General features: G+C 40.1%; 1 protein-coding gene and 1 long non-coding RNA gene across 3 annotated transcripts in view; one reads left to right on the top strand and one right to left on the bottom strand.

The window, feature by feature from the left end:
• Nucleotides 1-24,637, bottom strand: part of ERN1 (endoplasmic reticulum to nucleus signaling 1) — a 60,905-nt gene that overhangs the window by 13,916 nt on the left and 22,352 nt on the right. Inside the window, exons 3-11 of one of the 2 annotated variants that reach the window (XM_038371003.2) lie at nucleotides 10,726-10,759; nucleotides 9,747-9,819; nucleotides 8,111-8,183; nucleotides 6,500-6,622; nucleotides 5,454-5,555; nucleotides 3,178-3,439; nucleotides 2,756-2,834; nucleotides 1,159-1,321; nucleotides 225-343 (exon numbers count right to left, since the gene is read on the bottom strand). In XM_038371003.2, the coding sequence (XP_038226931.1) occupies nucleotides 225-343; nucleotides 1,159-1,321; nucleotides 2,756-2,834; nucleotides 3,178-3,439; nucleotides 5,454-5,555; nucleotides 6,500-6,622; nucleotides 8,111-8,183; nucleotides 9,747-9,819; nucleotides 10,726-10,759 (1,028 nt within the window). The remainder of the gene's footprint in view (nucleotides 1-224; nucleotides 344-1,158; nucleotides 1,322-2,755; nucleotides 2,835-3,177; nucleotides 3,440-5,453; nucleotides 5,556-6,499; nucleotides 6,623-8,110; nucleotides 8,184-9,746; nucleotides 9,820-10,725; nucleotides 10,760-24,637) is intronic. The other variant, XM_043496489.1, reaches the window with a different exon arrangement.
• LOC122456588 lies at nucleotides 6,617-23,943 on the top strand. Its single transcript, XR_006275538.1, has 3 exons — nucleotides 6,617-7,917; nucleotides 9,226-9,356; nucleotides 21,397-23,943. It is a non-coding gene; the product is annotated as an uncharacterized LOC122456588 (long non-coding RNA).

The raw sequence follows: 24,637 nt of genomic DNA, 5'->3' as shown, positions 1-24,637 counted from the left end.
CAGGACTCAGCCTCAAGTCTGATATCAAGAGTTCTGTAACACAGAATAATGCCAATGGCACCCCATGGGAGGATACTGTACTGCACTTCCACAAATAACCTGGGAAAATTCCCTACACTTTTCCCTACAGAGTCCAAGTACTCCCAAAATTTTCATTTCCCTCCCCTGTAATTTTCCAGTGGCTTCTTCAGCTATTCAGTAATACGATCAGGTTATTCACAAACCTCCTCAAAACTGGCTTTTTCAGAGTCAGCTGGAATCACATTTTCATGCGGTTTAGGCAAACTGCTTGGAAATTTCTCCAGCATCTTTGTAGGGGCTGATAATGGTGTTTCATGGTGTCCTTTAAATAAAATAACATTTGTTACAAGAATTGTTACTTTTTAGGGCAAACATGCTTGATTTTGGTATCTCTGCCAAGAAGCAATACTCAGGGCTTATTTGCATTAATAAAATGGCTTGAGGCCATCACAGAATAGAGCGCAGAAGAACTTTCAGCCTCTTAGCTGGGAATTCCCAGTTATACAGAAGTGTGCTGTCTTGTAATGTGTGTTTGAAGATACTGTGGTTTATGACAGTTTAGAATAAAATGAGGCTCTCTTATGTGTACCTTAACACCAGAGCACTGTCCCTGTGGAATGACCCAAAGCTTGGAAGATTTGGGTATATATCTGAAAACTTTGACATGCCCTTTGAAGTGAAGCAATGCTCTTGCTCTTAAAGGCTCTAAACCTGCAAGTATTGAGTATGGCCAGATTTCAGCAGGACTTGTGCTCAGGTTCTGGCTGCAGATTTGGACCCTGATTTCGTCTCTTGTTGAAAATAAATATTGAATAACTACCCATTCAGTGAGCATTGCCCATTCTGTGCACTGAATGAGACAGGGGCCTTTGGAAAATACAGGATATGGTCATGTAATTAAAAACTGTATCATAATGCATATGCATAAGGGGGCCAAATTAGGGTGGTAAGGCAAACTTATTTCTGGCATCCTCTAACTTTTGAGTGCTTGACTTTGCATCTTTTAATGTAGTGGTTTTGGATGTAATTTAAAATACTTTGTATATGGTAACAATAATCTCTGTTTGGATTATTGCTTTTGTCCACCAGAGGACAGTGCAACAGAGAGTGGGTGGAATATTACTGACTTCCTGGTACCTATTAACAGCCAGTGGTTCCTCCAATAGTTGAGTTTCTTTTCTTTCAATCCTGCTGAAAATTTTAGATCCGTACTAGGAGTGATAACACACTCGCCATTGTCTTCAATAGTAACTCCTTCTGTTTTGGGGCCCTCTAACAGAGGTATGGCTCGACCACGGGGCTAAAAAGACAGATTTATTATTACAGTTAACAAAGCACTCTCTCTCTCCACAACACTTTACAAAGCCTCAGAGAATTTACCAGTCTAACTCGGACAAAAGACAGGACATAACTCAAAAGTCATGTTAGAAAGGCCACAAGCTTTCCCTTGGAATTAAGTAAATGTTTAACTCAAAATATTTTATTGCTAAATTACAGGTGGGAAGCTCTACCTTAATTTGGGGTTTACTTCATATACCATGCCTCTCATACTGTAGGGTCAGAGAGTGTTAGCAAGCAACAAGTTACATGCCAGCAATGCAGTAACTGCAGGTAAACATGAGAGCCATTATGCCCTCAGCCATAGTTCACACCTCCTTGGACATTAGATCCTGCATTATTGAGAGAAGGAGTCTTGCTTAGGAGGTAGGGTTGCCCCCCCCCCACCTTTTTTAAAAAAAAATAGGAAAAAGGATCTTTACCTTCCTCCCAGGCTAGCCACAATCCAGCAAATAGAACCTTGCTTTAACATCTCATCATAATGTTGGTGCTATCAACAGTATGAATTGGGTGGCAACTTTAACATCAATAACCACAACACATTGTCAATAGTGGTATAAACAGCCTTGATGCGCTACTTGAACTCACGCACTCTGGTTCAGATGTGAGAGGGTTTCCGTCCCAGCTCAGCCAGAGAGACATACTTCCTGACTAGCTATAACTAAATATTACTTACAGCACTGGAAACCATTCTTAAAAGAAGATTGGATTGTCAAATTTCCATGGTTTTCTGTGGCTTCCTTGATTTGTAATTTGTTACTTTAAAAGTTCTAGTTGCTCAGCAGTCCCCTGTGAACTGCTTTTATTATTTAACTAAGATTATAGTCCTTATGGTTGTGAAGATCCCTTTCCAAATATGAATGGAGTGTAATCAGTGCAGGGCTTCTTACCCACAAAAAGTCTTCTGTACAGCATTCCTATCCTTTATAGCTGGGAAATGTTGAACAGTGACAAGATATCAATCAAACCACGTAATTTAGGAAAGCATATTATGCTTTATCACAACAAGATCGAGAATCACTAAATAATCCATAACACAAAGAATCATTATATCTATATTCTATGTGTATTATGTCTATTTCTCATTTGAATGAATTTAAGTACTTAGCAGATTTAAAAATAAAAACCACTCCATATATTTGAAAAAAAAAAATAATTTTTTTTTTCCCAGCTGAAACTGACACTTGCATTTTTTGCTATGACAAAGCTGTGAGTTTTCCAATGTTTTTCCAGGACAAACAGCCTTAAATGATAACTAGAGATGGGCCTAAACACCCCAAACATTGGGAGACCTGATAAAGGGTTAATTCTCAACTTTTCAGCACAGAACCATACCTAATACTAGAAAGTGGGCTTTTCAAAACCTGGTATCAAAGTCTTGAAGTATCTAACTTACCACAATAGCCACTCCTTCATGCACCATTGATGGAGATGCATACAAGCTTGTTGAGTATTTTCCTACATAGAGCGTAGGTCTAGAACAACAACAAAAGTTAGGGAGAAAGTTCCAAATGGCTGTTTTTAACACCCGAGTTACAAAGTTGGTCATGCACTGTTTTAGAGACACTTCAATTTGAGTCACTAGCATGATCAGCATTTATTTATTCCTGTACAAACACAATGTTCAGTAAATGTTAAAGAGCAAGGAGCCAATTATATATTCTCTCCTTCTACTATCTTGCAATTTATAGAATAGCAGCTCTATTAAGTAACTGAATAGAAATGTAATTTTTAATTAGAGTACTGCAAAGCACCATCAGTCAGACTCTGAAAACAAATACTTGTAATTTTTATACTCACTATAATATTTATACTCACGTCAACTTGCTCTTGGTCTCTGTTTCCTTTGGGAAAGGATACTTCCACTTAGTGATGCGTCCAACCTCCCCAGACATGAAGGTCAGGTAGCGCAGCGTTTCTATTCCCACGTTTGTGTGCATTACTTTCCGTAGACCTTCACGCTGCCAGATGTAAAAAGCTACGACCGGGGAACCATAATTCTGAATCCACAGCACATCCCCAGACTCACTATCCACAGTCACCACCAGCCCGTCTCCGTTAGATACAAAGTGGGACATTTCTAAAACATACAAATACACAAGGTTATTTGAGTCTCCTGCTTATTCATGGCTATAGTAACACACATACATTGGCAGTACTTGAACCTTAAATGAGCTACTAAAACCTGTTAGGGCTTGTCTACAAGACGACATAATCCATGGCAAGCCAGAGTGTGAATCTATAGTGCATTCACTGCACACTAACTGGCTGTGTGGACCCTGCTATTATGCACTAGTAGTGCACTTTGACATAGTGCTGTGTACATCAAAGTGCACTATGGAACTTTTAGTGCATGGCAGCAGGGTCTGCATGGCCAGTTAGTGCACAGCAAGCTACTGTGCTATAGATTCACACCTTGGCTTGCCTCACACTAAGTCTCTGAGTAGACAAGCCCTTAAACTGGTTCATTTTATATTGAAAAAAACTAGCTCTAGTGAATGGCTCAAGAGTTCTCGAAATTATCCTGATGTAAATACATTCTTCTCTCTCACCAGTAGAAATAATATATTTTTTAGTTTGGCTCCTCAGCATATACTTCTAAGGACTTGCAGACCTGCCTCTTCTCTACATACAGAATAATCATCATATAAACCACAGTATCTCTAAACACACATTACAAGACAGCACACTCCTGTATAATTGGGAATTCTCAGCTAAGAGGCTGAAAGTTCTTCTGCGCTCTACTTTAAATGACCAGATTCAGAAAATGTAGACGGCCCAATCCCGCAACACAGTGTGCTTGGGCAGGCCACGGCACCTGCACACAGCCCCCCTGAGTCAACGAATTATCGCATTGCAGGACTGCGGCCTTAACTGGGAATTAAAGAGCATAACCATGTCATGCACATTTCTTTTTGATTACTTCCATTAGAAACAACTCTGACATTGATGAATTAGCCTGAAATATTCAAGATTTACAGGGAAACCCCAGTGACATCGGGATTTAATGCTACTTATTCCAGAGTCAAACATTTGTTTGTTTGTTTTAAAAAAAACGCAGTATCAGCACTGAAAAGCAGCAGACATTTCCCAATAAGATGAAAGGGAAGGTAACTGATTCCATGTAAAGTTTAGGATTTACCATAATTTGGGGACACGCTCCCATTGTGCAATAGTTTTGCAAGGTGAAGAAATATCCACTAGGAATCAGAACTGGAAGGTTCTTGTTTTTATTTCTAATTCACTTACCTGATGCTCTCTTTCATACCACAGGACAAATTTCATGTGTGTTTTAAAGTTATTCTCCCTAAATCACAACCAGGCAGTGCCATTTTCCTGATCCACATGAAGCCCCACTGTTTTTAATAAACTTAGCCCCAATAGTTATCTCTTCCAAAATTTCCTCTTCCACACAATAGTTGTAAACAAACGTTCTCATCATCATTCATTCTGTGCTCAAACAGCAGGCACTGTAAATCTAGGGAGGATACACTGTATTCTTCATACATAACTATTGTCCTACTCTAATAGTCATATTATTTTGCACTACCACACTTGTTGAGATCATCAGGTAGAAGTGCAAATCATTATCAATAGTATCAACACTAATAATATTTTGCATTTCTCTAGTGATATCCAACTGATGATGTCAACAAGATTTACAAACATGATTTAAGCTTTTCAACCTCTTTACGTAGCAGGGAATTATCATCCCATTTTACAGCTATGGAAACTGAGGCACTGAGAGATTAGGTGACTTGCCCAAGGTCACTCAAAAAATCTGTGCCAGGGTGGTAAGGCCATCCTTTCCCTGATTGGACAAGTTAAAGGATTGCCATATATGCACTCAGATTGAAGAAGAGACTCCAGGACTACGTGGCTGAATTGAGTTTTTACCTGGTGGGAGGAGGGTAAAAGGGGGGAGAAGGGAAGGGGGCAGCGCAGAGCAACTTAAAAAGATCAGATAGTAGATCTGTAGATACAGAGGCGGGGGAAGGGAGGAGTTGGTTCTGCCCATTGCAGAGAAAAATGTCAGGATATTGGAGCTATAGCAAAAGTGAAAAAAATGCAAAGGACAAGATCAAAGTTCTTACTGTATTTCACATCTTCATCAGGTACAGTGGCTGCATAATCAAAGTAGGTGGCATTCCATCGGAGCTCCTTATTTTTGGTATCATACATTGTAATAGTGTATTCTGTTAAAAAATATATACTGTGTAAATAATCCTTTGAGACAACAGAACTAGTCACCTGTCATGCCAGACACTTCTCAGGACAACATACATCCTGCTTTTCATGTTTTTAGCCTTCTTTTAGGTTTTTCCTGGCATTAAGAGATATAGTCACACCTCATGCAACTTAAAAGAAAACTAATTTCTGTTTCACTGAAATCTACTGCTCAAAAGGAAGCTCAGAAGACAAAAAACAGTAGGGAGTGCTTCAATCCATGTTATCTATCAGCTCTTTGTGCTTCTTCCTCCAAGACTTCTTCTGTAGCATTCCTATCTAATTTTATCTATAACCAATCCCTGCATTTCAAAATTAGGTGCAATATGTTCTGTAACAGAATTTTTGCAAGAAAGATCATTTAAAAATATTCTTAAAAACAGATTAATCTACAGATCTAATGGCAAATCTGTAAACACAGCCTACAGAGAGACATCCCAAATATAGGTCTTTGGTCTATTTTAATCCTCTTCACCTAAAACGGAGCATTTGTATTTTCAATATGACAGCTGCTGTCTCTCCATTTCCCCAACACATTTATTCATGAAAACCAAAAGCTTCAGATGCAACCAGGGCTACAAAGCTGCTAGCATGGTACATCATTGAATTAATAGAATTTAAAAGCCACTTTGCTTGGGAGTTAGCCCCAGGAATCACTTACACAAACACCAATATATGCAGAAACCACACATTAGTCTGTGAATGTATAAAATGGCACATCTCCATTGCTATCTGAAGGCAAATCATTTTTTCTGTGTACATTGTAAAGCCACCACTTCCAGAAGTTATTCTAGGAGATTAAACAAACCTGAGTTTATCATCACAAGGTTATCCTTTGTGGGCCTGCACTAGCTTTAAAATGAACCCAAAAAGCCAAATTTTCTTTTAAGTGGTAGAGGGAAAAGTGTCTTACCAGTTCGCCCAAGATACAGGAGGGATGTTGATGGACAAAGGCTTTCTGCAAATGAAGACGTTAAGGTTTGCTGTTTCTCCCCAGTGATGAGGTCTATCACATACCAAATATCTTGCTTCTTTCCTGAAATCACCAGTTAAATTGCATTACTGTTTAGTCTGAATATTACTCAGATACAAAATCTAGGCTCTGAGAAAAAGTGTTTTTGATTTGAGAAGTAGTTCTCTAGTGGGCACAGTTTGGAATTTTTTTCATGGAAAATGTTTAAGTGTTTTTTTTGTTAAACAAAATAATTTTGGACAATAACCAAAACTAGAAACCAAACAACATTGTTGTCCCCTCATTTAACGTTACTGACTCCTAGCAGGTACTGGCAAGCATAGTGACAACATTTCTATGACACCTTTATAAGCACTATCATGTAAAATAAGGTTATCACCATTCACAATATCCAATTGGCAAATGGTTACTGAAGAGAGTTTTGAGGATTGAAAATCCTTATGCTAGGAGAGGAAGAAGACTGAGGTGCTGTTTGTTGTAGAACAGTATGGTGGGAAGGAATTATCAGTTTCTACACATATAGGAACAGTACGACAATGGAACAGACTGCCTAGGGAGGTTGTGGAAGCTCCTTCGCTGGAGGTTTTCAAAAGGAGTCTGGAGTCATCTGTCTTGGATGTTTTAGACATAACAAATCCTGCTTCTTGGCAGAGAATTAAACTAGATGACCCTTGCGGTCCCGTCTAACCCTATGATTCCAAATTGATAAGGGATTTTAGTCCTCATAACCCAAATATCAGAGCCATAGTCTGTAGCAGCCTAGTTTAGAAGTGTCAAATAGTTAACCTGCTTCCCCCCCCCCCCAAAAGTTTTCAACAGAGCAATGTGAACTGGAGAGCTAGAAGGTAGGGAGAGAGTGCAGATTTCCTCCAGGTCTTAACAGATGTGGTGTCATCTCCAAAGATGCCAACCAGGCAGAATAACGTAAATCCCCCTAACTATTAATGAATCAGGAGATCTGCTTACAACATGGTTAAAAGCTGTAGTGTAGATTCAACCTAACCATGACCATGTAACCAGGCTTCAGATTTGAACTGTACAGGACCGTTCCCCAGTTCAATCTCACCTACACTATAATTTAGAACCATGTTGTAACTCGATTTCCTGACTCAGTTATAGTTGTAATGTAGGCAGGGGCCTTTGGCTGGCTGAGGCAAGTATATTTATAAGCATGAGAAGGTGATTAAATATACCATATAACTGAGCTAAATATGTATTTGTGTCACAGAATAAAGTTAATTACATTTTCTGTAGTGGGAGAGTAACTTTTTTTTTTTTTTTTTTAAAGGCAATGCAATGATTTGAGAAGCTATTCTCCTTCTAAGGGAAGGCAGTTGACTTTTTATCTTCACATGTCAGTAAGTGCTGTATTTAACAGATTTTCTATCAGAAAATATTACGAAAGGCTATAATTAACAGCCAAGGCTGAGATGACATTTTCACGCAAGAGGGCTCTGTCTGGTTTAGGCAGTTTGTATTTATCAGTTGCTGTTGAGTAATGTTGCAATCTTCTAAATCAGTTAACCCATGGAGAGATTAACTAGAACTTACCCATGTACAGAATCCCATCTGAACTGCGACAGGGTGATGCCTGCACTAGCTCAGGGATTGTAAATGGAAGTTTCTAGAAAAAAAAATATGAAAAAGCTTATTTAAATCATAACATTTTTACACTTTGAAATTAGTGCAATTTTCCCAGTTTTGTTCAAGGGAACAGGGTACCAATACAGTTCATGTGGCGACTTCTCAGTATTTTACTAGAAATGTAACAGGAATGGAGGAAATACTGATAGCACAGAAAACTGGAGGACAGGACTCCTGGGTTTTATTCCTAACTCTACCACCGACTTGTGCACCATGTCCCAACACTGTGCTTTAATTGCCCCATCTGTTAATGAGTATACATATATTTACCTGCCTTGCAAGGGTGCAACATTAGCATTTGCAAAGCTCAGTGATCTTCATACAAACCGTGTTATTAAAAAGGCAATGAATTATTATGATCACCAAATTCTATAATGCTCCTGGGCATGTATCACACCTACATATTTGGTGAACAACCTTCCAGGATTTTAAGAGGCCTTCATCAGAAAGAAAAAAGCGACAAACAGAAGTGTTGCACAAATACAAGAGAGGCCAGGACTTTAAACAGTGAAATTACTTCCATCTAGCTTGGAACACCTACAATGATGCATCCAACCCGAATATTTTTACCTGAGGAAATTAACAGGTGAAAGGAAACATGATGTTCAGGACCGATTGCTATCTAGATCCACCCACAAAGAACACCAAAAATACAAACACAAATTAAGGCCACGTATCTGGGTGCATTAGGAAAAAACCTGTCAGTAGATACTTCTCTGTTCAAAAATTAAAAAAATGTTCAAGTTCTAAAAGGAAGTCATAGCGGCTGCCAGGAAAAGAAACTTGTGGGAAGCCAAACATTTTATCCGAGTTTCATCACAAAGGTGTTGCTTTACTCAAGTGTTCAGCTGACATCTGCGGGGTTGACTATTTCGATGCAAATATTTTGGAAGGGTTCACAGTTTAACCTACTTACTAAGTGCTATAACAGCACCTGCTATTTGAGACAGCACAGAATCCACATTTATCCTAATATGGGTTGGACTTCTCAATAGGACTGCTAAAAATTTTATTTTTTTCAGGCCATAACTGAGTGTGCTGTATTGGATACCTCTCCCTCCCAGGGTACTATGAGGATTATTTAATATCTGGAGAGTGCTAAAGAAGTGGTGTTATCATTATTTCATTAGCAAGTGCTACAAAAATATCAAAGGTGGGTCAAAGGGGTCTGCTTTTTGTTGGTATCTTCAAGCCAAAGGGGTTTTCTGAAGCTCACAAGGAAGGCTGTAAATGTTGCCTGTCCTAAACTACAGGATGGCCCTTTGAACCAGAAAGCAGTGCAACTCGAATGTTGTCATTCCAGGAATTTGTAACCTAAATTGGAACTGGCACTGAACAGTGTTTACTAGCCAACGTTGTCAGGTCTTCCCAAGAAATACTTGCTTCCAGTAAATGATTCAAAATGTGGGCAGCTTGCAGAACTTTACAATGCTGGCAGGAAAGCAGATAGTTGGGAAAGTAATTTAGGGACCTACCCTTCATGCAATCTGATTAGGGCGCATGTGTAGACAGATTAGACACTAGCAAATCAAAATATACTCACAGTTAAGCCTTCATTATTTTTGCCACCAAGTGTATATAAACTGCCATCGTTTGGGTCTGGAAGAAATGCTGGCCTACAAGTTAAACGGTGATTATAAATAAATTGAACACATTACACTTGTCACCAAACAAAGAAGCAGCAATGGTCAGTGTGTATATCCTGGTGAAGACCATTTGACATCTGCTTGTTGACTTTAGAATATCTGGTTGTTTGAAACACTTATTAATTGAACATCAAAGAGAATGAGTATCAGAACGGGCACAGCCTATTAAACCTAAACTATTGTCAATAGTGTTCCTAGTCCAACTGAAGCTGGGTTGACCAGTATGAATACAATGCCTAAGGCCTTGCAGTATAGGGATCATAGTTCAAATCTAATTTATATATAGTGGCAATAAAACCAGCAGTAACATATACAAACAAAAGCGGCTTAAAAGCCTGGGGACAAAAAAAGCCTGCCCAAGCCCCACTGTCCTGGGTGTGGGGGGACCAAAGCCCAAGCACTTCAGCCCCAGGCAGGGGACCTGTAACTTGAGCCCTGCCACCCAGGGCTGAAGCCCTCAGGCTGTTGGGCTCAGACTTTGGCTCTGGCAACTCCATTAAAACGGGGCCCCGACCCACAGTTTGAGAACCACCGAGATAAGGTACTGAAACTAAAGGTTTAGAATCTGAACACTGTTCCCCAACAGGTTACGCTATTTTCCAGACTGTTCAAGTCAGTGATCCTGAAATAGGCATGGTCAACCTGCTTGTGTTCCAGACATGTGCTCCAAGAATGGTTTTTGGAGAGAAACAGTCTGAAGGAAGGACATTTCATTTAAATCCTACAAACAGAGGAAGTTTTTAATCTTTAATCCCATGTCTGGTTACCTGTAGTATTTCAACAGTTCCCTATTTTAAACTAAAACCAAACTTCATGATGTCAGTGAAAAATCAAACAAGCAATAGAGGGCTGAAGTAAACAGAGAAAGAGACTTACTCTTCCACGTGTGTTGGCACCTGGAGTACAGGATCTGCACAAACAGAACATGCGGGAGTCAATGTATAGGCAATTAAAAGTCATGAACTCACACCAAACCCAGGATTAACCATTTTGTGAGCCATGTTGGGTGTTTAAGGGAGTCAACCACAGGAATGTATAGCATCATAACATAGCACCCATCTGACCATGCAAACAGGGCTTGTAATTTATTATATATCTCTGTAAGCATCAGCAGGGCACTTTTGCTCCCTATAAAGCTACCTTTGAACTCGGTCCTATCCTGCACTCCTCATTCTCAATATGTAACTCCCAGAACCATCAACAGAAGGGGATTCGCATGAAGCAGCAGTGTCACATCATGTCATGAGTCACCTCTATATCTTTCCTTGGCCACAAGCACACTATATTGCATGTAAAGGCATCTTTCTAGAGTGCAAAAAGTACCTCTTCTTCTAAAAACAAGTTCCTTCGTGTCTGGTCGTTGGCTGCCCAGAAGGAAGCTGATCAGAATTCCCAAGCAGCCACAATGACAGGATTCCACCATCAATTTTATTTAAATACATGTAAACATTCATTAACGTTAACAGGTCGTGGAGAATAGAGAGAGGAGAATATAAATCTTAATGTCTGAATGCAAAAGGGCCTGCTTACTGCCTCTTTCATCTGTTTTTTATGATCACTCACTATTCTGTGTCTAAGCAGACAGGCAAGCATATACTTCCTTAGCAAACTTCACACTTAATTTATAATGCAACTTGTAAACCGAGGACCTGGCTCTGTTCCCATTGAAATCAACAGGAACACAGCCACTGATTTAAGCAGGTTTCAGAGTAGCAGCCGTGTTAGTCTGTATTCGCAAAAAGAAAAGGAGTACTTGTGGCACCTTAAAGACTAACAAATTTATTAGAGCATAAGCTTTCGTGAGCTACAGCTCACAGAAAGCAGATATAGACTTAAACCAGAACGACCCTCTTCAACATCCTACTCCAAGGGAAAATATATGGGATATGGAATAATTTAACAAATTAAAATGTCACTGAAAAAAAGCCACAGTGTCCCAAGAATCTCCTTCACATCTATCTGTGACAGAAAGGATCATCTGAACACTTTAGGAAAAGTTCATTTAAATGATTTCTCCAGTGAAACTTCCCCAAACATCCATTATTCACCACCTCAGCATTGCCAGCTCTCATAATTTTACTACAAGCCTTGCAGTATTTAGCATTTTTCTTAAAGCCCGATCCCGGATTTCCTGTGATTCCGTGACAATTACAGCTTTCATTTTAAAAAGGGAATTTTTAGACCTTTTGGATGCAGAGGAAAGCTTGAAAACACGATTCCTAAAAGCTCTCACAAGTAGGCACATTAAAAAAAATAATAAGTTGAGCTGCTTGTTTTTTTAATCTTCTGATTTTTTTAGGCTAACTTCATACTGTTTGGGGGGCCTGAGATTTGAATGCCTGGGGTTGATAATACTGATACCAACATACAGAGATACCCAAGTGTGCAGCATATACTCTTGTGTGCAGCATTTGAAAGAGGGCTGTGTGCACAAAGCATGCATCCTTCACCCTCATCTGTAAGAAAGTTTCTTAAATAAACCAGAAGGTAGGGAACACAACAGGTTCTTGCTCCCAAAAGATAAAAATTTAAAATAATTCAATCAATAAAGAAAACAGATTGAAGTTGACCAAACAAGCTACTGCAAAAAGCAAGTCTTATTTATCTTTTACACCAGTTCTCTCCACACACACACACACACACACACACACACACACAATGATGCAAGAGGAAGGAAATAAGGGCTCAAACATTCACTTATGAGAGACTTTGACTGGGAAGCTGGCACATGTACTAGAGATTTCAAATACACTACAGTAATAGCAGAGCTATGCAAGATAAGGGCAACAGACTCATGATTCAGGGTGCCTGTGGACCCCCTGAAGTCCCTCCACTCCCCATGTATTGCAGTGCACACACTGCTAGATCTGAAAAACAGTTGCAGAGCTTCCCCCCCACCTTCAGCCACTTCTTCCCTTCCTCTAAACAGCCCCACAGACCAGCGGAGTTCAAAATGCAACAGGATCCAGAGTTTTGTTTGCTTTTTGAAACCTAAAAGATGACTGAGTAGGTTCTTTCTTAAACAGACAGAGCAATTTAATTCAAAAGCACGTAAAGCTTCTGGAAGAAACCCAATTCATGGGAGTGAAGCCAGCACTCTGTTATGCTGTTTAGCAATGTTACACTTGTAGATTAGATCGCCCAGGGAGGCCATGGCAATAAAGTATTGATGCTCCCTACACACTAGCCCACGGGTTCTCAAACTGGGGGTCGGGACCCCTCAGGGGGTCACGAGGTTATTAGATGGGGGGTCGCGAGCTGTCAGCCTCCACCCCAAACCCTGATTTGCCTCCAGCATTTATAATGGTGTTAAATATATTTTTAAAAAGTATTTTTAATTTATAAGGGGGGGGTCACACTCAGATGGGTCATCAGTACAATAGTTTGAGAATCACTGCACAAGCCTGTGTATGTCATGGAAAGCAGAAACCAGGACACTACCTACTTAAAGCAATCATTTACTTAAAGATAAACTATCATAGTTATTATGGTTGGTCATGGCAGGACAGGGATAGTGTTTAGACAACAGCTAGAGTTGGCAATATAATGTACTGCTATATCTGATTTGTTGTGGGCCCAAGTGCCACATCAATGAGCCCCAAAAGCAATTACGTTTCAAAGATCTTTGAAATAGTACAACTAAGAATCACTTAGCTGCTCTATCTCCACAGGCCTGTTTGGTTAATCAGAATAATTTTTCCACCCAACTACATAGAACAAACTGCAACAACTCCTTTCCATCTGTTCAGGGAAGAAAATGGTCTGAACAAACCCAATTTTTTCAATCTTCCCTCATAACTCATGTTTTCTAGACCTTTAATCATTTTTGTTGCTCTTCTCTGGACTTTCTCCAATTTGTCAACATCTTTCCTGAAATGTGGCGCCCAGAACGGGACGCAATACTCCAGTTGAGGCCTAATCAGCATGGAGTAGAGCAGGAGAATTATTTCTCATGTCTTACTTACAATGCTCCTACTAATACATCCCGGAATGATGTTCACTTTTTTTGGAACAGTGTCACATTGTTGACTCGTATTTAGCTTATGGTCCACTATGACCCCCAGATTTCTTTCTGCAGTACTCCTTCCTAGGCAGTCATTTCCTATTTTGTATATGTGCAACTGATTGTTCCTTCCTAACTGAAGTACTCTGCATTTGGCCTTATTGAATTTCACCCTATTTACTTCAGACCATTTCTCCAGTTTCCCCAGATCATTTTGACTTTTAATCCTATCCTCCAAAGCACTTGCAACCCCTCCCAGCTTGTTATCTTCTGAAAACTTTCCATCTAAATCCATCTAATACAGGGGTTCCCAAACTTGGTTCGTGGCTTGTTCAGGGTAAGTCCCCGTCAGGTTGCGAGATGCTTTGTTTACCTGAGCATCCGCTGGTACGGCCGCTCGCAGTTCCCAGTGGCCGTGGTTCGCTGTTCCCGGCTAATGGGAGCTGTGGGAAGCTCATTTCCAAATCAGCTCCTCACTGAAGATGCATAGCAAAGAAAAAGCATGAGATGCATGATGTAGGGTTTGGTTCAACTCAACAATAAAAAAAACGAAGACCCTTGTGAACTAAAAAGAGTGATCAAAAACCGTAAGTGTCCATCTGAATCCGGGTGAGACAGACTAAAGGGAGAAAGAGATAGGACCACCATAGGTGACCTCATAGGAAGGGGAAAAAATTGTTATTTGATGATACGAGAGCATCATAAATCAGCAGTAAATGGCAAATGCTTCTGTTAAGTCAAACTTTAATTCAAATGTTACAAGCACTGCTTGAGGCACACAAGTGACTTTGCAAGTTCTTGATGAACTGATTATGTACAGAAATTTCCGATGTGGGAAGACATAAGCTGCCTTTGGCAATTTCAAAGATTTATATTGTCAGTCTATCTTCAGCAACAGTACTTGAGCAATGCTGCCAAAAGCCCTATCTATGATCATCGCTTCCTCAAGTGATCGCTCATGATGATAAACCTGTACACTTTGGTTTTGAAATGGTATATTTGTTTTTGTTTTTTTGGGTTTTTATTAAACTCAGTACAACATTATGCATTTTAAAAATCACTTACTCCCTACTCTAGACAAGGTCTTCGGTGACTATTTCTTGCCTCAACTCTTCCTTTAAACTTTTCAGACATTTTTCGTCTAAGGGTCTCTTATTTATCTGAATGTGAGGAGTAAGCCCATTGACAAACATGGTGTATAACTGGTGAGATCTGAATCAAGTTTCAACTTTTCTATTACACTATTTACTGACATACTATAGCATGCACTCAAAGATAATTCCAAATGTCACCTTTCATTTAAAGGTTGCTCTAATCTTACTGCCAAAATCCATCATTATGTGTTACTTTACAACTTGCTTCTAAACGGAACAGGAAAGGATGTGGTGCTTTTTCTTTGTATAGATTAGTATTTCAGGTTTTTCAACCAATGTAGAGCTGCAGGAACGGTCAGAAGGTTAGATTCTAATTTGGAGTGTCTGCATCTGGCTTGTCCACAACCTTAGGCAAAGAGAGCTGTAGCTCTTCTCTCCCCGCAAAAAAATTAGAAGAATTCAATTACAAACAGCATAAATTCCATAAAACATTTGTGGACTAAAAGACTCTGAGTTCAACTCATCTTGTAATGCTGGAGAACCTCCTCAAGAGATACACGCTTCAAGGCTCAACTCAAAATAAAGCTCCCCTCCCCGTTTCCTACTACCTAAGGGCTCTTAACCCAAGAATATGCTGCGATTTTATCTACCAACTATAACTAAGCAATATAAGAGAAGGAACATGTGTGTGTTCCTATCTCTTATGTTGTCTCTTACACACACACACACAGCTTAGGCTCAGAACTTTGTGAAGCTGTTAGAGAAGAGAGTCAATCAACCAACAGTGCTCCCTTCAAGAGACTGAACAGTCTCACAACACCAGAAATCCAATTCATGTCATCTCACCTTCCTCATTCAATCTTTCCTGTTGCATTGTTGCATGTTCCCAAATATGGAAAGACATCTTGTAATGCTATGAAAATAATGAGCTCTACTGTGATGTAAAAAGTATGTTCTCCAGTACTTCTTTACCATGACTGTGAGAAAGTTCTTAAAACTTTCTTTCCTGGCATCGTGATTTCAAGCTCAATCTCAAAGAAAGGGAACTAGTGATTCCAGCTTTTACTTACCCCCTCAGTGATGGTAATTTGATTTAGTAAATAGTCCAAATTAGCAAGGCAGGTGGACTAGATTAAGATGTTCTACTTAAGGGGCACGAAATTTTGTAGTACTTACTGCACAAAAACCAAAACCAAACACCAATCCCATTAATGGCCTCCTAGAACATTGCCTAAATGTCCCATATGAACCATAAGGAACAGCTGCCTATATATCAAAAATACAGATCTGATTCATTTTCACTCCAGAGACTGCTTGCAGCAGAGCATAACCTGATTGAGGAAAATCTTTTCTGTTCCTTTACCCGTAATACAGTCTATCCAGAAAGACTGGCTGTGCACATCCACTTGTCTCAATTCATCTGTTGAAACAAATTTTCTGATTTCCTTAACCCTTACATTATCTTTAACTAAAGTTTAAATGCCCTTGTGAAACTTCCTTCACGTGAAAGAGGGCAAACTTTTCTTACTCTCCGTCATATGATTTGGTTGATATCTCATCTTCTGATAGCTCCAATGTTAGCTCAAGCAGACTAGTAAAATAAAGAAGACTAGCCTACCAGAACTGATGTCAAGCTTTTTCTACCTAATGGGCTAAAATGAAGAAGGCCCTTGTCACAGTTACTAGGCTCTTTGAGTGCACCCCCCTCAGGTCTTGGGCCTCGAGCCATCACTTCTCTCTTGGGGTGGAATCACGTAATTCTTCCACTCTCAGACCAGACTCTGGGCTGCAGTTCCCTGTGATCAACCGTGATTACCTCTGCAGGCCTGACTTATCTTCATGCCTACAGTTCCGTTTCCTCTGGGAACAATGACAGCAGTAACCAGACAGCTTCCTTAAAGAAATGTATTATTTATTTAGAACCAAAGTATTGAAGAGAAAATGGATCTTAAAACAATAAACCCGTCTAGATGCATGCCTGCTTCTGCCTGAGGCTCACCATTCCCCGAATCTAGGAAAGACCCAGCTCCTTCAAACTCCAGCCTCTCTCTGTGTCAGACTTTCTCCCTGGACAGCAACTGACAACTACCCCCCATCCCCCCCCAGTCTTTTTAACTGTTCAGTGTCCTTTTGATCACTAGGCTCCCAACCTGGCAAAGCTGTCTCACTTCAAGCTGGAGCCTGGAAGTATGTCCTTGTCCTATAATTGCTCCCCATATTTGTTGGGAGATTTTCTTATCTACATCTATTGTGCCGCTTTCCTACTTGTTTTTTTGCACAGTGCCCTATTACACTAGATCAAAACATTCATATAATTCAATATATAACAACACTTCACTGACCATTACACAACATAATTACATCTCACTATTCCTAGATTATTAAACACAGCAGCTGCACATCTGCCACAGTCCTGTCAAAGCCATCAAAAGTAAAGCTAACTCACAGAGTTGAGAGATGGAAAAAATGATTGGCGGGGTCATTCAGTGCATACCCCTAATGATGCGGGAGTAGAAAATAATTTATTTCTTGAGATTTAACCAGTTTCCAGTTTTGCAACTCTTTTCAAAAAAGATCTTTACTATTACAAAATCATCGGCTGGAAAAGTAAAGGGTTAGGAAATAAGAGGTTGCTTCTAGATTCCCCCTGAGGGCCCACTTACAAGAAGAACAAAGTCAGGGGGCCCATTTACATAATGATTGCCCCTGGTTTTACCTCATTAATGGGGCCCAGTTATATCTCATTGGCAACAACATTATAACCAGGCAGCAGTCAAATGCCCTGACCCAGTTCTGCTTGTATTATACTCAGAGTAGCAGCCGTGTTAGTCTGTATTCACAAAAAAGAAAAGGAGGACTTGTGGCACCTTAGAGACTAACAAATTTATTTGAGCATAAGCTTTTGTGAGCTACAGCATGCATCCGATGAAGTGAGCTGTAGCTCATGAAAGCTTATGCTCAAATAAATTTGTTAGTCTCTAAGGTGCCACAAGTACTCCTTTTCTTTTTTGTATTGTACTGTAGATGGACCCTACTAATGACAGACTAAATTAGTCTGGAATAATTCTAGACATCATTTTGAAGGCACAGCCTGGGATTTTAAAGTAAAAAAAAAAAACAAAAAAAACCCCTGCCATATTTGTATTATTTGAGAATAATTCCTAACAAATGGCATAATGCTAAAAGCTGTATACAAACATCTATCGCTTTAATTTCTCTCTATCTGCCTCACAAAAAAAGTGAGATAAGGAGCCATTTGCCCTTTGACAGTTCTTTTTAAATGCATGAGATATCACTGCAGATTTCCATCACTTTAATGTGCCTCTAGGTTGAACAGAAACACATGAAAACAGTGACTGAAAAAGGAGAAGTGGCAGATTCTGAAACAGCAACTGAACTAGTTGCTGCCACAGTGGAATGAACTGGAAAAAACGGTTTCTGAGCTGGGGTCTCATCAGAAGACATGGACTAATGGACTGGGCTAAAAAGTGTGTGTCATCCCAGCTAAGTGTTGCAACTTCTTTCAAAAAGATTAGAGACACTGACTCACAGTGCTCTGGAGTTTGCTAAGGACAGAGGAATTGATTGCTTTCATGGATTTAACAGTGTCTCTTTCTAAATTCCCTATGGGTTTTAATCTTTGGATCTGCAATTCTGTACCAAACTATCTTCCAAGGCTGGGAATTATTATTATTTTACAGTAGGATCTATAGATCCCAACCCGAGCCCAATAACAGTGCTTGAAATATAAATTATAAAAAGAGCCCGAACCTGCAACTTCTATTCATGAATCCTTAACTTCAATGGGCTAGTCATGTCAGTAAGGTTTTGGAGGGTCAAGATCCTTTTTATAATTTATATTGACAACTGTTACTATGCTCATCATTGTGCAGAAAAGAACATACAGTCCCTGCCCCAAAAAGCTTACACTCCAAATTAGACAAGTTTCAGAGTAGCAGCCGTGTTAGTCTGTATTCGCAAAAAAGAAAAGGAGTACTTGTGGTACCGTAGAGACTAACAAATTTATTTGAGCATAAGTTTTCGTGAGCTACAGCTCACTTCATCGGATGCATTCGGTGGAAAATACAGTGGGGAGATTTATATACAAACACCTACAAGATCTCTATCATGCATTCTTACAACTATAATACCCACCTGCTGAAGTGAAGAAACAGATTGACAGAGCCAGAAGAGTACCCAGAAGTCACCTACTACAGGACAGGCCCAACAAAGAAAATAACAGAACGCCACTAGCCATCACCTTCAGCCCCCAACTAAAACCTCTCCAACGCATCATCAAGGATCTACAACCTATCCTGAAGGACAACCCATCACTCTCACAGATCTTGGGAGACAGGCCAATCCTTGCTTACAGACAGCCCCCCAATCTGAAGCAGATACTCACCAGCAACCACACAACAGAACCACTAACCCAGGAACCTATCCTTGCAACAAAGCCCGTTGCCAACTCTGTCCACATATCTATTCAGGGGACACCATCATAGGGCCTAATCACATCAGCCACACTATCAGAGGCTCGTTCACCTGTGCATCTACCAATGTGATATATGCCATCATGTGCCAGCAATGCCCCTCTGCCATGCACATTGGTCAAACTGGACAGTCTCTACGTAAAAGAATAAATGGACACAAATCAGATGTCAAGAATTATAACCTTCAAAAACCAGTCGGAGAACACTTCAATCTCTCCGGTCACACGATTAGAGACCTGAGTGTGGCTATCCTTCAACAAAAAAGCTTCAAAAACAGACTCTAACGAGAGACTGCTGAATTGGAATTAATTTGCAAACTGGATACAATTAATTTAGGCTTGAATAGAGACTGGGAGTGGATGAGTCATTACATAAAGTAAAACTATTTCCCCATGTTATTTCTCCCCCCACCCCACCCTCCACTGTTCCTCAGACATTCTTGTTAACTGCTGGAAATGGCCCACCTTGATTATCACTACAAACGATGAAGTGAGCTGTAGCTCACAAAAGCTTATGCTCAAATAAATTTGTTAGTCTCTAAGGTGCCACAAGTACTCCTTTTCTTTTTTGCAGATTAGACAAGACACTCTATACTAGCTAGGGGAGGCAGTATGGAGAGGGTGCTGGACTGTGACTCTGGAGACCTGGCTCCATTTCTGGCTCTGCCACTGATCTGCTGGATGACCTTGGGCAAGTTACTTCACCATCCTGTGCCTCTATCAGGCAGGTGGGGCTGGTCAGCTCTGGCAAGCTGTCCACCCAGGAGACAGAAAACATCTGGCCTGACTGGCTGATTTGTAACAGTTGTGCCAATCACACATACTCTAAGAGTCTTCACATTGACTCTGACTAGTGGGACAAGGCGAAGGCAAAGCAAGCAAGCAACCTTCACTGGCAATACACATAGCCTCAAACCTGTGCATGTTGTATACTCCTTTGGAGAACACTTCATGGAAGAAGTGGATTTTAGGTAGGTAGGGAGAATGAAGAGAAGGATCATTTTGGGCAATAGGTCAAGGAGACTGTTCCAACCAGGACAGCGACAAAGGATGCATAGAAATAAACTGGAGAAGGACAAAAGACAAAATATACCCAAAATAGCACCCTGAAACACTACATACTTAAATTCTTCACTGTTGAAGATGCTGCTTATTAACATAAAGTCACATGTTAACAGACTAGCCCAGAGTGCTTTTTGGGGAGGGAGGGGGGACAGTACTTCTTACGAAACACCTTCTGAACAAAGACCACTGACATAAGACTTTTTAAAATACAGACGATTAAATTGATGACATTCAGGGGAGAACCATTCTTCAGATCTGGTCTTGCCAGTTGGCTCTGGGCCGCCTACTGTAAGGCTCTCAGATTTCTCATCTGCACTTTTTCTCCAGCTCAGTCTTCCCTGCTCTGAGAGATTTCCTTTCCTTTATTGTGGCACAGATTATAGTTTTGTGACCAAAGCAGGAGGCTGCCCAATAAGTCACTCGTAGGCTCATTACTGGCTGCTTGTGGGCAATGGATTCCATCTTCTTCTATAGAAAGAATACTGCATAGTTGTCAGATATGTTTAGTCAAAAGAACATAAGAATAGAGTCTGAACTGCTGCATCCTAGCCTTGCAACACAAACTAAGGAGGTGACACAGAAGTAGCATCAGCAGCAATGCCATCTCTAACTGCAGAGCCCCATCGTTTTAAAAGAAGGAAGATGACCTTTCAATCCAGAGAGTTTTATTGATTAGTTCCTTAAGATATTGTAGATTCAGATTTCAATCAGAAGGGTGAATGTTCACATTTTATGAGCAATAATGGTATGAAAAAAAAAGTAAAAACGGAAAGAGCTGCAACTCTTTCAAGCTAACATGGAGACTGCTCAACAACTTGTGAAAAGTGCAACTTTACATTGCCTGGATTTTGCCCTAATCGTAACTTTGTTTAAATGATTTTTGTTTGGTGCAGTGGCCTGATTATACCCAAGTTGGGTTCTCAGTCTCTGGATTCCACAGACAGGCTGCCAGTACTGAGGAAGTTTGCTTAATGTCTTGACAATGGTGAAAGGAGAAGATAAGGGAGCATGTCACACCGCTCAGAACTAACCACTCCTTTTTTGGATCAGAGATGGCACTTCAGAGACTTGTTCAGAAGTGGTGTCCATACCCATACTCAGAATGCTACGGCTGGACTGTTTAGGGCTCCAGCAGGGACAAAGGCTCTTCTGCAATGGGACTTCCATTTTTTTTTTCTATTAACTCTAGGACCACCTTTGTGAAGTGCATGTGATGATGCAACATCAATTACATGGCCAGTCGCTGAGAGCCCAATCCTACAAAGTGTTGAGCACCAGCTCCCATTGAAACCAATGGAACCTGAAGGCACTCAGCACCTTGCAGTAACTGATCCCACAGTTCACACTGCAGATAACTGTATAGTGTGTGCTTTCCTTTCCTTTCTAAACTATTTCCTTTTCCTTTCCTTTCTAAACTATTGCCTCTCTCACTGTTTATTGACAGTTGATTTGTGCTGCATATGGGGAGAAGAGAGCCGGAACATTCAAATCACCTTTCTTGGCAGCACTAGATGAGGGCAGGAAACTCAAACAGGTTATTGTGGTGATAAGAGGCACTAGTTCATTTACTTTGCATTCCTGTAATAGGTTTTAGTGCTAATCAGGACAAACTATAAATGGAAAGATGTTCATGTTTGTTTAAGAACTACTAGAACGTGAATAACCCCCCTTCCTGATATTGAGTTTCAGCACATGAAGACACATGGCTGTTTTGTTTTTAAACAAGAAGGTACTATACAGTTGGTCATGCTAAACACCTAACCTATTAAGTGTAATAACAAAACCCTGTATCACTGATAAATGATTTCACTGTGCTGTAGGCGACCTCCAGAGTTCACCTCAAGTCATGTGAACAACAACATATGCTTAATTTTCCCGATATCTAGGGTACAATGCAGCTGTACGAGAACCCAGGCAGTATGTGCAACTTAGAAGTTTCACAGAAAGTTTTGTATGCGTTACAAACTTACAGTTAATGGAGACAGACAGCACGACATATGGTAAACATGCCAAATTCAGTACTAATATTACAGTTCTTCTGATATTAAACCCAGCATTAGAGCAGGATGGTAGCTGGTTAGCCAACTCTGATGTTGGGCTCCTAGTACTGCAACTGTCACACATCTTTCATGTGGGCTTTTCACCAACCTGGTAGCAACCAATGGAAGATCCAGAAATGACAATTTCTAAATTCAATTCCCAGGTCATTCATGTAGTTCCTTGCCCGTTGAGATTTCACAAGTTCACTGAACTAACCCAGAAGAATGCAGCTTCTTTTTAAATGAATTCCAATGCTAGTGACTATTACCATATATTTGTGCATTGAGGTTTGTGGTTTTCATTGTCATATAGAAGCAAACTGGTGGGTGATAAGCACTTCACAAAACACTAGTTGGGTATACTGCACATAGATAAGGATCCAGAATATTAAACAGTCAATAAAATAAAACTAACACCACCAGACTGGAAAGTCCAGTTCTATAGGACATTAATGTACCACAACAACAAAAAACCCAACCCCCAATGGTGTTTTGCAACTTTTTTTTTTTTTTTTTTTTTAATAAGGAAGAGTAACTTAAACAATCTGGACTTAAACTAGTGTCCTCTCTTATTTTCATTAGTTAGGTACCTTCATCCCTCCTCAGAGGCATCTAACCTCTTCCCCTTAATAAGACTGCTTACAAATAAAGGCCAACTACTGCACTGAGTTTATACAAGCGAGTCAAACTCTACATAGGACAGGGCTATACACTTATATTCACATAAGCGGTGTTATGTCAGTATAGGTTAAAGTTTTTCTTAATATTAATATAGCTACAAGCCACAAGGCTATCGTGAATTGAGAGAGTAGTAATTTTCATTAGTCTAATCAAGAATGCTCATGGATAGAGGGGATCTCTGTACAACATTTACATGGGTGAAAATGTTGGTATAGAAGGGGGAAAAATTGTGAGGATACCCATAAACTGAGATTCCTGAAATTTCTGGCTCACTAGTTTAACATTTCCTACTCTACTGTGGATAAGAGGGGTTTAAAAAGTGCTCATTTTGCTCTTATAAAAATAACTGCTTGTTTGCTAGAACTACATTCAAACAATGAACAGTCTCATAAGGACAGAAGAACTGGTTTGGACCACAGAGATCAGACTAGCACAATCCTTCGCCACCAATTCAGCCTGCCGACTGAAAGGGCAGCTGGTTTACAAACACTGAGTAGAATGATCCAATCACTGTGACAGCATTTCATTTAGCTGCTTTCTAATGGATTTCCAAAAGGTGAGGAGAAAGGGCTACATCTCAAATATATCTTTCATATGTAATCAACCACCAGAGTCCAACCACAAACATTTTACTTTGTATTAAATGCCATGTTTTCATGAAGAAAAAACTGATAAAAGCTATTCTTAAAAGAGCCTCTTTCTTATTATTTTAATGTCAATTTAATTGCCAAGAAGGCCAATGGCATTTTGGGATGTATAAGTAGGGGCATAGCGAGCAGATCGAGGGACGTGATCGTTCCCCTCTATTCGACACTGGTGAGGCCTCATCTGGAGTACTGTGTCCAGTTTTGGGCCCCACACTACAAGAAGGATGTGGATAAATTGGAAAGAGTACAGCGAAGGGCAACAAAAATGATTAGGGGTCTAGAGCACATGACTTATGAGGAGAGGCTGAGGGAGCTGGGATTGTTTAGTCTGCAGAAGAGAAGAATGAGGGGGGATTTGATAGCTGCTTTCAACTACCTGAAAGGGGGTTTCAAAGAGGATGGCTCTAGACTGTTCTCAATGGTAGCAGATGACAGAACGAGGAGTAATGGTCTCAAGTTGCAATGGGGGAGGTTTAGATTGGATATTAGGAAAAACTTTTTCACTAAGAGGGTGGTGAAACACTGGAATGCGTTACCTAGGGAGGTGGTAGAATCTCCTTCCTTAGAGGTTTTTAAGGTCAGGCTTGACAAAGCCCTGGCTAGGATGATTTAACTGGGACTTGGTCCTGCTTTGAGCAGGGGGTTGGACTAGATGACCTTCTGGGGTCCCTTCCAACCCTGATATTCTATGATTCTATGATTCTATGAATGTATTAAATTATAAGAGCGTGCAGTCCCTAGCACACAACTTGTTCAACATCAACTAT

The sequence above is a fragment of the Dermochelys coriacea genome, chromosome 14 (assembly GCF_009764565.3).
Source record: "Dermochelys coriacea isolate rDerCor1 chromosome 14, rDerCor1.pri.v4, whole genome shotgun sequence".
Classification (NCBI taxonomy): Eukaryota; Metazoa; Chordata; order Testudines; family Dermochelyidae; genus Dermochelys; species Dermochelys coriacea.
Note: the sequence above shows the minus strand (reverse complement) of the source record. Positions and strands in the feature narration are given on the sequence as shown.